Below are 15,276 nucleotides of genomic sequence, written 5' to 3'. Positions count from 1 at the left end.
GTGTGTGTGTGTGTGTGTGTGTGTGTGAGAGAGAGAGAGAGAGAGAGAGAGAGAGAGAGAGAGTAATTAAGGATGACGTCTTGAGATGGAGTGAGGAAAATGTAGGAGGAGTTAAAGGGGGAGGAGTTAAAGGGGGAGGGTACATATGAATGAAATTCTCAGAAATGTTGAAGTTTGAAATGATAATTACTTTTTGTAAAAGGTTAACATACGAAGAACGGAAGACTGGACATCTTTCTTTACCTGGACTTCATCTAAGGAACATGGATTGCACAAAAGCACCCAAGCAATATGCATGGTAGAGATGGGGATTCTATGGGTCTTATGGAGAGCTGTACCCAGTGTGGCCACGTGTTTTTAGACTCTCTCTTCAGCTCATCAGCACACATTCATTCTTAGGAGTGTTTTTCCTTCCTAAGAAGCTATTTCTGTTCCCATTTTTAAGCATGTATTTCTGGTTTAGTCCCTTTTCCCTGGACATGAGAGTGTGGAACTGGCTGTCCTCTGCATTCAGATTCATGGCTCAGCACTCCTCAGCTATTTCCTTGACATTCACAGTTTCTAGGAACTCTGTGGTGAACTGAAAAGGCTAATTTTTCTCCATCTCCTCTCCTCATGGTGGCTTCCAGATAGTCTGTTTTCGTACACTGTTGTTTTTCTCTCAACATCTATTGAAATTGTCCTCAAGTTTTCTTTTCAGATGGTTTTAAAATTGGTTTTCTAATGGGACTAATAACACTCATAGGGAAATTCACCTCCTTAGTACAGTGTTAAAAAGACTGCTCTGTCACCTAGACCTCCTTGAAGCCTCCAGGAGCAGGTTTTGGTACTGGCTGCAAGTACCTGTGGAGCACGGTGCACCGACCACACAGATGTAGAAGGCTGTATCCTCCAGCTGGGCGGCTGTGATATGCAGGGTGCTGTTCTTAGCATCTGCATCCAGAATTGCTGAGTATCTTCCATTTGACTTTTTGTTCTCACTGTTTGTCATGAGTGCCAGGGACACAAGACTTCTGCCTGTGTCTTGTCTGTACCACCTTAAGTTGTTAGCAGGGCTCACAGTGTAATTGCAATGAAGGATGCAATTCTCTCCTTGCAGGACAACCAGGGACTTGGGACTCTGCTCCACTTGGGTCTCGCCAGCAGCCCCTACTCATAAAACAGTGTGAAATTTCAGAAATCAATCATTCATACTTAGTTTCTTGTAGGTTGTATCCTTTACTCTCTACGTGAATCTCGGGTGATCTAGGATTATGCATATTTCGCTTCCTCCACTTATCCCAAGGAATTATATCTTTGCCAAAATCCTAAGAAAATGTTCTTTGGTATCCTATGGTCCCCAGCTAAAACCTCCTCTAACTTACACTGAAAATACAGCCACAAAACAACCGAGCAGGCACTCAGGTGTGTCTCCATTGTTGTTTTGTAGAAGTTTGCCCCCAAAGCCACTGCCTATTTCATCAGCTCTTTCTTGTAACACACAGAAACTATCAGGAAATACACCGGCCAATCAAAGACCTGATTGGCTGTATCACAACCAATCAGCTGTATCACACATCAGCTTCTGACAACAGGACCAGAGCAAGTACTGCCATCTTGGGGTCAGAGCTGGACTTGCTCAACCTTTGCCTAAACGTTTGTCATTCCTTTTCACTGCTGACAATGTGATACAGGATATAAATCCTCACGTATGTGTAGAGACATGGTAGAGGGTCAACTAGAAACTATTTTAAGACCTCAATTCAATTTTGGATCTCAATAGGACGTTAGATATGATAGGTAATATTTACTTTCAACTTCTGAAAGTAGATCCTTAATGTTTTTTCAAAGTTTGAATATAAATTACTTATGATGGGGGCTAATGATAATGACTGAACTTGGTCTGAACATAACATATAAATTCCTTTAGAATGTGACTTTTCTTCAGTTTGATTTGCTATGTGTCAAAATAAATTTTGTTAAAGATACATTAAAATTGTGTTTAAAAATAAATATTTTTATTAACTCTTTGACAACTTCATGTTTACTTACATTATATTTTTGAGTGAATGTTAAATAATGATATTACAGAAATGATAGGATTTTTAATCATCCATTACTAGTTCAACAATACTTTTCAAGACCCATTGTTGTCAAATATCATCATAAATGCTAAGGGTTATCAATTCTCATGCTTCTGAATTGCACATGAGTGGGGAAAAGTCAAGCGTCTGACACAGGTACTGACAAGTGGTAAGTGTTGAAGGTCTAAAAATTCCTTCCTTAATGCTTCTCATTTCTCAGAGCAATTGAAGCCAGTGAAAATATGGAAGTTGTTTAGATGAGTGAGGATTTACTATACATCTGAGATCAATGCATAGAAATGGAGAAAACAAAAGAAGGGAAACATATCTTGCCTGAAAAATCAAAAGGAAATAAGAACAATCCACTCACACAGGACAATATAGGATTCTAGGAGAGAATTCTAAGAGGTAAAGACAGTGTGATCACTGGTTTTACGACAGTGTGGCCGGGCCTTAGTACCCAGATACTAATCCAAATCTAATACTAATCCAAATATCACTGTGAAGTAAGTGGATCTCCTGTGGTCATTTGAAGGATTTAAGAGAAAAATGATAGTTGGTCATAGTCACTTCTGCCTCTAATGTCAACACTTGGGAGGCAGAGGCAGGCATATCTCTGTGAGTTTTAGGCCAGCCTAGTCTACATAGTGAATAGAAATTCTGTCTGATTTACTAAGATAGTGACCTGTCTTCTACACCTTAGTGTAGCCCCTCCCTTCAGGTCTTCATGTTGCTGTTTGCACGTGAGTCCCTATGCTTCCTCCTTTCATTAGGAATTCCACAGGGCTTTACCAGGGAAGGATCGCAGCTTTCCAACACCTTTCCTTCCAGACTCTGTCAGGCCACATTATGCAGATGTCTCTTTCTCCAGCATGTTGGATTGACTGAAGATAGACAAGGTTTAAGATGTGGCTCAGTGGCTCAGTGGCTCAGTGGCTCACTTGCCTGGCATAATAAGGCTCTGTGTTCTCTCCAGCACTGCAGGAAAATAACTTAGGATTTGGCCCCAGAGTCCATTTCATTCTTCAAATGGTTTGTGAAATGATGTGGCATGGCGTGAGAACATCTGTATGGTTTCCACCAACAGAGAAGCATAAGGTCACATAGAACAGAGTGTGAGGAGCTGAGTCATAGGGATTTCAAAGGCGGGTGCTCAGCAGCCAGCCCACCTGCTGCCTCTTAGTTTGTGCTCAGCTCCCCCTGCAGTTTCTGCCGCTGTGTCTCTCAGAGCACAGTAGTACACAGCCGAGTCAGATTCTTGAACTGAGGCTTTCTCCAAGTGGAAGGAGCTGGATCCTTTATCATATGTGGCTTCAAATCCTCTGCTGCTTCCCTTTGCACCAGCCGTAATGACTTTCAGGAGGAACTGTAGACTTTCTCCAGGATATTGAACATACCAGAAAAGAGCAGGAGACGCTATATTTGTGATTATATATGTGCAGTTTATTGTCAGGAACCCACCTTCTGAGATGGTAACTTGGCCTCTTGTTTGAGTCACAGAGTCTCCTTGGGTCCTTCCTAGAGAGCAAGGAGAGGAGAGAGGGGGAGAGTGAGTTCTGTGTCACCTTGAGGATAATGCTTTAGATAATGTAAGGCTAAAAACTTGGCTATTTAAATCTATTTACTTACCGAATATGAGGAGTATTGCAATCACAAAGCCTGGAGAAGAGTCCATTTTTAGTGTTGCCTAGAATGGTCTTGATGCTTAGAATGAAGAATTGCTAGCTCAGAGAAAGGATGAGTCCCTTTCAGATACAAATCACACAGGAAATGAGCCTGCCTTAGGAAACTGCACCCCCTGGAGGACAGGAACTGAACTGAGAATGGGTGTTACCCTGTGCCTCCTCCCTGGTCTTAATAATAAGGTATATGTCAGTCTTTAGGCCCTTGTACATGTAAGGACAGCTATAATCTTGCCCCTGTCAGAATGGTCAAGATCAATAAAATTAATGACAGAACATGTTGTTGGGGATGTGGGGAAAGAGAAACACTTATTCACTACTAATGGTAGTACAAACCTGTACAACCAATCTGTAAATCAATGTGGTGATTCCCTGGGTTGCTGGGAATAGATCTACCTTAAGATCTACCTATACCACTCTTGGGCATAAGCCCAAAGGACTCTACACTGTACTATAGAGGCACTTGTTCATCCATGTTCTTTGCTCCCCTATTCACAGTAGGAAGGAACTGGAAACATCCTAGATGTCTTTCAACTGATGAGCAGATGGTGACAGTGTAGTACATTTACCCAATGGAATATTATTCCACTAATAAAACTAAAATTATGAAATCTGAAGGTAACTGGATTGAGCTTTAAAACAATCAAGCTGAGTGAGGTACTCTAGACCTAAGAAGACAAAAATTGCATGTTTTCTTTAATATGTGGACATTAGCTTTCAAGATTTTGATAGGCAATCCAAATAATCACCAAAGTTAGGTACCAGATAGGGGACTAGGAGGGAGGAGAACAAAGAAGAAATAGAATATAATGCTATGTAAAGACAAAAGAAAAAGTAGAATAGGTGAACTAAATAGGGAGGGAATGGAAAAGAAAGGTAAAGGAAGAAATGTGGGGATGGACAACTAATACAAAGTCCATTTTAAAAAGCATATGAGAACCTACTATTATATAAGCTTCTTAAGGCATGAAGAATGCATATATGTATAAATCTAAAATAGAGCAGACAATGCCCAACTAGACATCATACATCACCAAGTAAAACCTATGATGCCAGGAATTGGTTACATCTTGCTGAGTTGTTGGCCAAAGAAGCCCCTTGGAACCACTAAACATTTCATGCTATTGCCAAAGCTATTCATTATTCTCTACAATTTAATAGTAAGTCATTATTGCTGAATACAGACTTTACAAATGTCATCAAACATAGAGAAGCTGAACTGGTGCCTAACTAGAAACTTGTCTCCTTATTGACTAGCATTCATGTTACTGGAAGGAACTTCCCACATTATCAGAGAAGAAAGGCAATCACCAGTATCTCCCAGCTACAAACCCTGAGAACTGTAACATTACCTTCCTACAAGACATACTAGAGAAACAGTGTCACAAAAGTTAATGAGTAACCAACTACTTCTGGATTGGATTTAAAGCCACTCCCTGAGATATGACCCATTCCTGACTCCACTAAAGTGGCTAGGAGCCTGAATTTAGGTAGGTAGGACAAGGACTTAGGGGCAAACCTACTACTACTATTCTGCTAAAGGAACATAGCAATAAAATGACCCCTAATAGCATTATGCTATGCCCATAGACTGGTTTCTTACTCAGCCTTCATCAGAAAAGCTTTTTCTAACAGTATATTGTATTTAACATAGATACCCACAGCTGGTCATTGTACAGAAAGTGAGAGACATTGGAGCATTCAGTCCTAAATGAAATTTGTTCATCAAAGTCCTCCCATTCAAAACCTCAGAGATCTATGTGGAAGAGGAGGCAGAAAGACTTTAAGAGCCATGGGTGATGAGTGATTCCAAGGGAATGGTGTCTTCCAGACACAACCATCTTGGTATACTTGTAAACTCAGAGACATTGTGGCAGTATGTACAAGAGCAATACAGATTCAGCTAGACACGGTTCCTGAACTGAGAGGGAGAAGTGGACACTGGGCCCCTAATCAAGAAGCTATGTGCAATTAATACCTGGTGGGTAAGATGAAAATCTCCCAAAGAGTTTCCCTGGTTATATCAACCAAACTCCAGGGTATATCAACCACATTGCCCAGAAATTTTTGCCCAACACAAAATTAAATCAATGCTGTTTTTAGATTTTTTGTTTCATTTTGATTTGCTTTGGCACTTTTATCCTCTTTATCTTTTTCAGGTTTTTGTTTCTTTGTTGTAGCATGCTCTTTCAGGCCTTCAACCCCCAAATCATGACAGGAAATTGGAAAAAATGAAATTTATGCCTTGGCAATGCTGACATATGCATGTGCATCCCATATAAGGCAGTTATGTTGAACTTGTCCATCTTGGGTTTCATGGTCTAAACTGATGAGGATGACTGACCAGGTCTGTTCCTCAAAAGGGCACCAGATCTCATTAGAGATGGTTGTGAGCCACCATGTGGATGCTTGGCCTTAGCTTATGCTTGTTTCTGGCTTTTTTCTCTTTAATTAAAATTAATCTACTTCTCTTTATCTGCATTCTGTCTCAGTGCTTTTTTCCCCCCATTCCTTTACTCTGTATGTCTATTTGGAAAATTGCCTGACTGACCTCAGGTATCTTCCTCTCTTTCTCCATCCTTTCTTCTTTTTTCTTCATCTTGATTCTAGATTCTACTTACTACTAATTCTCTGTTCACCAGGCCTGACTATCCCTCTTCTCCCTAGTTGTTGGCCATTCAGCTTTCATTAGACCAACCGGGTACCTTAGGCAAGGTGGTATAGGGGCACATTTTTATGTAATTAAACAAATGCAACATAAACAAAAACAGCAGAGTTTTACATAATCAAACAAAAACAGCACAAATAAATGCAAGACGCCTTTACAGTGTTAAATCCATAACAGTTTGTAATTTTATTTTTTGTAAGGTACATTTTAGTTACTTGGGGTTTTTTTATTATTTTTTTGGAGAGAGAAAAGGAACACAATGTTGGATGGGTTAGGAGATGGGGAAAATCTGGGAGGAAATTGGGAGGGCAAAACATTATCAAGTTATATTGTATAAAAATATTAAATAAAAAATATTTTGAAAAAGCAGGAACACACCAAACCCAAATCAACTACACAAGAAGAAATAACAAAAATCAGAGCAGAAATAATGAAATAGAAACAAAGAAAGCAGTACAAAGAATCAATGAGTCCAACAACTGGTTCTCTGTAAAGATAAATATAATTAATAGACCTCTGACTCAGAAGCTTCCCAAATTAACAGAATCAGAAATGAATAGGGAAATATTATGCCATACACCAAATAAATTCAGAATTAGGGGAATACTGTAAACCTGTACTCCATTTAGTGAGAAAATATAAGACAAATGAATAAATGTCTTGATTCTTCTAAACCACAACACTTAACCAAAAGGAGACCAAAAATGTAAGCATACCTGAAACAAATAAGGGAATTGAAGCAGAAATAAAATCCCTTCTGCCTAAAAAGGTCCACTCCAGATATACTGGAAAGCAAATTCCAACAAGATTCAGCATCTTTTTCCTTTATGCATATCACAAACACTTACATATTGCACTGAAAAAAGAACACACTAGAAACATAAGGAAGAGACAGGAGAATATGATATATTTTTGGACAAATGAATGAAGGAAGTGAAATAAAAATGTCAGAAACATATTTCCCCAAGATACATACTGTCTCCACTAGGAGCTTCTCTACTTCTAAATACAGTCAAATATAAGAATCCTTATGAATCACAAATAAGTTATCAGATGTTGAGTGGAAAGAAAAGTAAACCCTTTGTTAGTGCACTTCACTAGAAAGATATGGAGTATGTGCAGCCTTATGAGTCATGATCATTCTTTGAATATCATGAGTCAGAGGTTAGGAATTATAGGGGATGATTTAAACATAAACAGCTTCATTCCACAAATGATTTTGCAATTAAGACATCAAAAATTCAGCCTAGTGTAGTGGTTCTTTTCTATAACTCAAGCCCACCGGAGGTGCAGGCAGGAAGAGCAGGAGTTCAAAGTCAGCCTCAGCTTCATAAGGAGCACAAGGCCAGCCTGGGCTACTGGAAAGACATCTCACAAAACAAAAACAGAAACAAAGAAAATCACCTGATCAAGCCTAAAGTAAGGCATTCTCACTAATGTGTTCTTAGAATTAATTTGTATGGTTTACACTGTAGCAGTGCCTGAGTGTGTGGTGAGTGTAAATAATAGTAGATCTGTCCTTGGTCCCTAAATGAGTGATCTCAGACACACTCAGCAGCCAGGCCTGTGCTTCCCAGAGTTTGTGCTCAGCTCCCCCTGTGGTTTCTGTTACTGTGTCACCCAGAGCACAGTAGTACACAGCCGAATCTGACTCTTGGACTGAGGATTTCTGCAAGTGGAAGGAAGTGGATCCTTCATCATATGTAGCTTCAAAACCTCCGCTGCTTCCCTTCTCGTTGGCCTTTGAGACTTTGAAGAGGAGCTTTGGACCTTCTCCTGGGTACTGCACATACCAGAACAGGGCTGGGTACTGTTTGGTTTCATAGGAACAGTTCACAGTCAGAGAGGTCCCTTCAAAGAGTGTCACTTGGCCTTCTGTCTGAGTCACTGAGTCTCCATTGCTTTCTCCTAAAAAGAGAAATTAATAACAATTCAGTATAGGTCACCTTAGATGACCGATATTCTGCCTCATAGGAAAAATTGTTCTTAAAATATATATTAATATCATAGAACAAGACAGAAGCTCCATGTGTCATTCTACTTACCAAACATTACGAAGAGTGCAATCACTAGTTCTGGGAAGTAGTTCATTTTCTGAGTCACTGGAGTATGTGAATCTTAATTTCTTAAGTTAGGGAAAGGTTAAGGTCTTAGTGAAAGGATAAATGTGAGCCGAGAATTAAACAGGAAATGTGTATGTGTTAGGTAGATGCACACACCCCCAACCTCCTTTTCAGGCAATTTTCTAACCTCAGAAGATTGTTGACCTATATTCTCAAAAGTCAGTGATTGAGTGCCAATCTTAGCTCTTTTGTTTTGTCTGACACCTGGTGGATACTGAGCAGTGCTTCTGTAATTCTGAAGAATGGTTGTGATGGCTAATTTGCACCTTGTATGTTATCTCAAATGGGAATACCATTTCATGACATTTCTAAGTTTCTTACATAGTCAATTTGGGCCTTGTAGTAATTGACTGGAAAAATCACACAAGCAAGAAATGTCAACACACATTTAATCTCTTCCAGATAATTTTGGGGAAAAGAGACAAACTTTTTCCATTGTGTTACCCTACATTTGGACAGATGTCATAAACCTAAAGGATACCTAACTGATATTTCTTATATTTTTGGTTGTTAGCCTAGCCTTTAATGGCTGAGCCATCCCTCCAGGCCCAGATATTTCTTAAATTAATTAATGAATGTTGTTTGTTTAAAGGAATGTCACTACTTGAAATAGCCATTTGATTCACATTTCTACCATTTATCAAAAGAAACTCAGCTTACTAAAAGTTTTTCAAGGAGAAACTGCAAAGGGGCAAAATGTTGTCTAGACACCTTCCTTGTATAGATGAATGCAAAAAACAAACAACAAACACACAATAAAAAAATACTGCAGATGCGATCCTAGTCCTGAGAACTTTCTGCCTCTGACGGTCTTCACTTCTTCACTTATCAGACAGTCTAAGGACTCAGTCAGATACGGGGAGCAACTGAGGTGAAAGTGAGGATCAACTGCAGAAATGGAAGAGGGAGCGAGTCGGTGCTACGTCGCCCTCTGGCGGCCAGTGCAGGATAAACGCTCTGAAGCAAACCCATGTGTTCTTCCTGTCTAGAGAACACCTCATGTTTCCAAGCTAATCTCTGCTGTGTTGAGTCCTAACCTAATAAAAAATAGACCATGCATAATTGAAAGACATTTTTCTTTCGAAAAAAATGATCATATGGAAAAACAATTAAATTAGAAGGTCATTACAACTTGAGTATAAAAGCATAAACTGCAAGCAGCCCTGCCACCACCGCTGCCTGAAGCAGTCAAAAGAAACTGGATCTCTAAAGTGTGTTTTGTTGAATCCTGGAAGCCAGAGAAAACTCTGCCCTCCCTGGCATTTCCTTATTAGCATTTTTGCAGAGAATCAGAATAAAGAAAATCAATTTGAAGTTCAGTCGTGTCCTTTTAGCCAATGGTTCTTGGTTCTGAGATATCCTTCTTATTTTCTTCCCCTTACTCTCCCCTCTCTCTCCCCCATTTCTTCCTCACCTCTCTACCCTCATCCCACCCCTTGTTTAACTCAGAAAAAAAACAAATCATTAGCAACGTGTTTGCCTGCATATTTCTTCTTAGAGAAGAAGTATACACCTGCTCTTACAATTCAGATGCAGTGCCCTCTCACTGCACCCCTACCACAACCATCACCTATGCAGACACATCTTTGCTGTCAGTGGGCATCCAATCAAGGGGAGTTCCAGCAGGATATAAAGATAGTGACTTTGATGAAATAAAAAAACACAAAAGGACACATAAAATACTAGTTTCAAATGTTAATTCTTCGCTTAAAAAATGAAACAAACTTATCTATTTCGAGCAGAACTGTGAAGATTCAGTGACTTTAGACAAACACTAATGATAATGTAGTATGGAGAAAAGACAGCAAAACCCCAGCATCATTTGGTCTAGAAAGAACTGAGATGACACTCCATCAAAGAAACAGTAGACTGGAAACCATGGGGACAGCTTGAACTAGACTCATTAGTATCCAGCAGTGTTAAGTGGGTGGAAGTTAGGTAGTCTAATGAAGGTAGTGTTGATTGCAGTCAATAGCCATGCCTTTCTTCTGATAGAGAAGTTTTTTCTTTCCTCTTCACCTTTAAGACATCTGGGACTAAAAGATTAGCTGTTGAGTCAGAACGAGTAGTATTCTGAGATAAAGGATTCATTTTACAATGAATAAAGAGTTCTTGGTTAAGAAGAGATGATATTCTCTGTCTATGCCCTTAATAAAAGAATCATAAAATTCATGAGAAAAAGTAGAGAAAATCAAAATATGATAGATCTACAATCAGAGTTAAAGATTATAGTGCTCACTTCCAAGTAGCTAATCTGACAAAATGAAAAACTGACACTTGATGGGGAAAACTATCAACCAATCACATCTAGTTAGGGTGTGGCTAACCCACCCTAAACCCAGGTAGCCACACCCTAACTATATGTGATTTGTTTATTGTCTTAGTCTTTAAGTTAGATAGGTATTAAAAATTATAGATCAATAGTCATATATACTTGTCATATTTATAATTAGGCTAATTAGTTTCTTTAGATACATAGAGATTATATTCAATATAGATAGATAATCTTCAACCTCTTCAAAGAGCTGTAGTAAATGGTCTTTAATCTAACTTAGAGTTCCATTGTAGTGAGACACAATCACTCCTGGCAACACCAAAAAATGTTGAGCACCAAAGACACTCCACCTGGAGCCTTTCTTCTTGACAGAACTGGCCTTTAGGCAAAGAAATGCCCATACCTTAACCACTGACAGAGATACAGAGTGTGTATCAATGGATAAAACAGGACTGTCATATCCTGCCAAGACAAGGTAAGATAGTTTAAAAAAGTTTTTTGCCTTTAAAAATTGTATGTCAGTTATATTATGCTTTAGCCAAAGTTGTTTGCTTCAACATTAAAAATGAGACTTTAGGTGATTGACCAGGTATTCAGTTGTCTCTGTCATTTGTTACACATTTTGAAAGTTTCTCAATTGCATATCCTGTTTATTCAAGTAATATTGTTTCCCTTCTCAGATGGAGTTAAAGATTAGATAATTATAGTTACCTTCCTCATGATTTAACCAAGCTTAATTTCAATATAATAGTTAGACTCCTTAAAATAGAATGTTTAGTAAAACCTTTGTTATGCGTTCCTTGCTTAATATTGTTTATTGTTTGTAATTTTATATTTGGTATCTGTTCCTATTGTATATAGTTGTATTGGGTTTGGATAGATCTTGTTTAGACAAAAGAGGGAGATGATGGGGAATACTCTATCAACCAATCACATCTAGTTAGGGTGTGGATACCCGGAGCCCAGGTAGAAAAACTGGGAGGATACAGGAGCGCGCACTCTCTGTGTGGTGCCCACGGGACAGATAGGACATCAGACCTCCCACTCTTATAGCATGAGTTTCGCCTTTTTAATTATTAAAATACAACTGTAATTCTTGAGCTAGCCTGGTTATTTATCGTACCGACCTAATTCGCAACAGACCCTAGATTAGAGCAATCAATTCGACCAAATTGGCATCTCTACTGATCATTACACTCACCAATGCAATGTGTTTTTTTACCAGTGTACAAGCAATGCTCACTTAGACAGACCATACACTCAGACAGTCTAAAATACACCAGTGAATCTGAAGAGATTGAAGTTACAAGCCTTGTGTTTGCTGGCCACAAAATAGTGTAGAAAGCTTTCACATGCATGACAAATGGTAAAATATTACCAGGTATTTGGAAATTAAGTAACATATTTTCAAGTGATAAGGGTAGATATAAAAGGGAGCATTTGCTGTGGGACAATGGTCTGTACCCTGTCACTTGTATTTTAAATAAATGCTGATTGCCCCATTAGCTCAGGCTTTACTTATTAACTCTTATAACTTATATTAGCTGATAATTCTTGTTTGTGTTAGCCACGTGGCTTCATATGTACCTTTTTTGGTGAGGTAGTCACATCTTGCTGGCTCTGTGTCTGACTTCCTATGTGTCTGGGTAATGACTGTAGACTGAATCTGTTCTCTTCCCAGAAATATTGTCATCCCACCTCTACTTCCTGCCTGGTCGCCCCACCTATAAATTGCCTGGCTACTGGCCAATCAGTGTTTATTTAAAATACAAAATGACAGGGCACAGACCATTGTCCTACAGCAGGCATTAGAAACTATTTTGAACTAAAGTTTGGTAAATCACAATCTGGAGAATCTGTAGATGAAAATAAGGTGAATAATGAAGGTATTTATAACACACATACACACACACACACACCTTGAAAGGTTTAAGATGTAAGAAAACAGTAAAAGAAAATTTACATGAAGCATGGACTTCTTATGGGGAGCACCAATGAAGCACAACCCAGAGAAACAGAAACCATGGAAACAGCTTGAAATAAACACATTATTATCCAGCAATTTTGAGTGCATGGTTGTTGGGTAGTCTAATGAAGGTAGTGTAGACTGTGGCCAATAGCAATGTCATTCTTCTGAAAGAGAAATCTTTCTTCCTACTTAACTTTAAGACATCTGGAACTAAAAGAAAATTATGGACTAAAGTATAAGGTAGCATGAGTCAAAATCTTTCTTCCTTCTAACAAACTTTTCTATTTGTAATAGTGACAAAAACTTGGCACAATAATTATGGAATTTCTCACTTTCATATGACTATGTTTATGAATTTTTATCATTATTCACTCTCACCATTTGCCAGTATATAGCAGAACAAAATATTCTAATGACAGTCTTGCCTCTTATTAGATCCCAGTAAGCTACAGGATACCAATGGAAGAATTACTTCTGCTAAAGAATCTATTTGTTTTTCTCATCTGGATAAGGACTCTTCTAATATCCCTCATTCTTTATGGTGGTTTGAGTAAGTATGACCTCCACAGACTCATGTGAGTGAATGCTTGACCCACAGGGATTGGCAGTATTAGAAGATGTGGCATTGTCGGAGAAATAGTGTCACTGTTGAGGCAGACTTGAAGTCTTATATTCCCAAACTATGCTCAGTGAGACACTCCTTCTGCCCCCTACAAATCAAGATATAGAATGCTCAGTTACTTCTCTAGCATCATGTCTGCCTGCATGCTGCCATGACAATATTAACTTAACCTATGAAACTATATGCCAGTCCCAGTGAAATATTTCACTTTAAAGGATTTACCATGGTCATGGTATCTATTCACAACAAAAGAAATCCTGACTAAGGCAGTCCTGGTCTACTTGTTTACTTAATTTGTGAAGTTTTAGATCTCTAAGATCTAAAGGTCACTGATTATAAGGGATAATATTCTTATGGATGTTGCCTGAGCAATATTGGCTCCAAAAAGGAGTGTCATGAGAAGAGGTGTACCTCACTTCTTGCATTGAAACCTGGAGTTCATCTTAAGGCATGGTTTCTAATCTTCCCCATCTTATAAGTACACCTGGGACAGGATGCACACTAGCACACATAGGAGGGACTTACTGGTTTGGAATGCCTTGGAGGAGACACATTTAGTTAAACCATTTAGGCATACCTACCAAGTGGTCTCAGGGACAAAAAACTATTCCTGCTGAAAAGAATTTATTTTGAGAATGGAATATCCAGCATCAGAGTAAAGTGAATCTTCTAGGACAAAAGTCCTAGATATCAGACAGGTTCCAGCTCCCAGTAGGTGCCCAGTGTTAACTTAGGGTTTCCAAGTACAATTGTTTTTATTTTCTGGTACATTGATTATCTGACTTGTCTGTAGGCCTATGTAGTAAGGGGGTCAAAAGTTCAGGTGTAGCCAGAAATTTTGACAAATTTCCACATACTAGTAATAAAAAATGGGTAAACCTTTTCAAGGGTAAAGAATATGGAAGGATTAACAATTACTTTTTTCTTCTGGTATCATTAAAAATTTCTTCCAGTATCATGGACACTAGTCAATAGGTATGAAGACTCCTACTCATTTCTCCTTGTTCGATAAGATATGTAAGGGTTGTCTTGAGTAATAGTACTTGCCACCTTGTCATCAGTTTGTGGAAAATGTAGATGGAATTTCTGTTCTGCCTAGTCCCATGGCTTTTCAGCCTGGAAGAAAAAAAACAAAGGCTTATATTAATTATAAACTATTTGGCCTTTTAGCTCAGGCTTATTATTAACTAGCTCTTACAGCTTAAACTAACCTGTAATTCTTATCTACATTTAACCACATGGCTTGGTATCTTTCTCAGTAAGTCATTCTCATCTTGCTTTCTCTGTGTCTGACTGGTGACTACATCTCTACCTTTCCTCTTCCCAGATTTATTTATTTATTTATTTATTTATTTATTTATTTATTTATTAAAGATTTCTGTCTCTTCCCCGCCACCGCTTCCCATTTCCCTCCCCTCCCCCAGTCAAGTCCCCCTCCCTTGTCAGCCCAAAGAACAATCAGGGTTCCCTGCCCTGTTGGAAGTCCAAGGACCACCCACCTCCATCCAGGTCTAGTAAGGTGAGCATCCAAACTGCCTAGGCTCCCACAAAGCCAGTACGTGCAGTAGGATTAAAAACCCATTGCCATTGATCTTGAGTTCTCAGTAGTCCTCATTGTCCGCTATGTTCAGCAAGACCGGTTTTATTCCACGCTTTTTCAGACCCAGGCCAGCTGGCCTTGGTGAGTTTCCGATAGAACATCCCCATTGTCTCAGTGTGTGGGTGCACCCCTCGCTGTCCTGAGTTCCTTGCTTGTGCTCTCTCTCCTTCTGCTCCTGATTTGGACCTTGAGATTTCTGTCCGGTGCTCCACTGTGGGTCTCTGTCTCCTTTCATCACCCGATGAAGGTTAATATTCAGGAGGATGCCTATATG

The 15,276-nt window shown here is 39.0% G+C and overlaps 2 gene segments (V, D, J or C); both read right to left on the bottom strand.

The window, feature by feature from the left end:
• Window positions 1-787: 787 nt before the first annotated feature.
• On the bottom strand, window positions 788-3,738 carry LOC126509644 (T cell receptor alpha variable 10-like). The segment is given in 2 exon segments: window positions 788-1,149; window positions 3,693-3,738. Coding segments are annotated over 2 exon segments (408 nt in total).
• A 4,125-nt stretch (window positions 3,739-7,863) lies between these two features.
• On the bottom strand, window positions 7,864-8,555 carry LOC126509643 (T cell receptor alpha variable 9-1-like). The segment is given in 2 exon segments: window positions 7,864-8,321; window positions 8,459-8,555. Coding segments are annotated over 2 exon segments (504 nt in total).
• Between the last annotated feature and the right edge of the window lie 6,721 nt (window positions 8,556-15,276).

The sequence above is a fragment of the Alexandromys fortis genome, unplaced genomic scaffold, assembly GCF_014885135.2.
Source record: "Alexandromys fortis isolate MF-2015 unplaced genomic scaffold, M_Fortis_MF-2015_v1.1 scaffold_87, whole genome shotgun sequence".
Taxonomy (NCBI): Eukaryota; Metazoa; Chordata; class Mammalia; order Rodentia; family Cricetidae; genus Alexandromys; species Alexandromys fortis.
The sequence above is the reverse complement of the archived record's forward strand: the minus strand, read 5'-3'. Positions and strand labels throughout refer to the sequence as shown.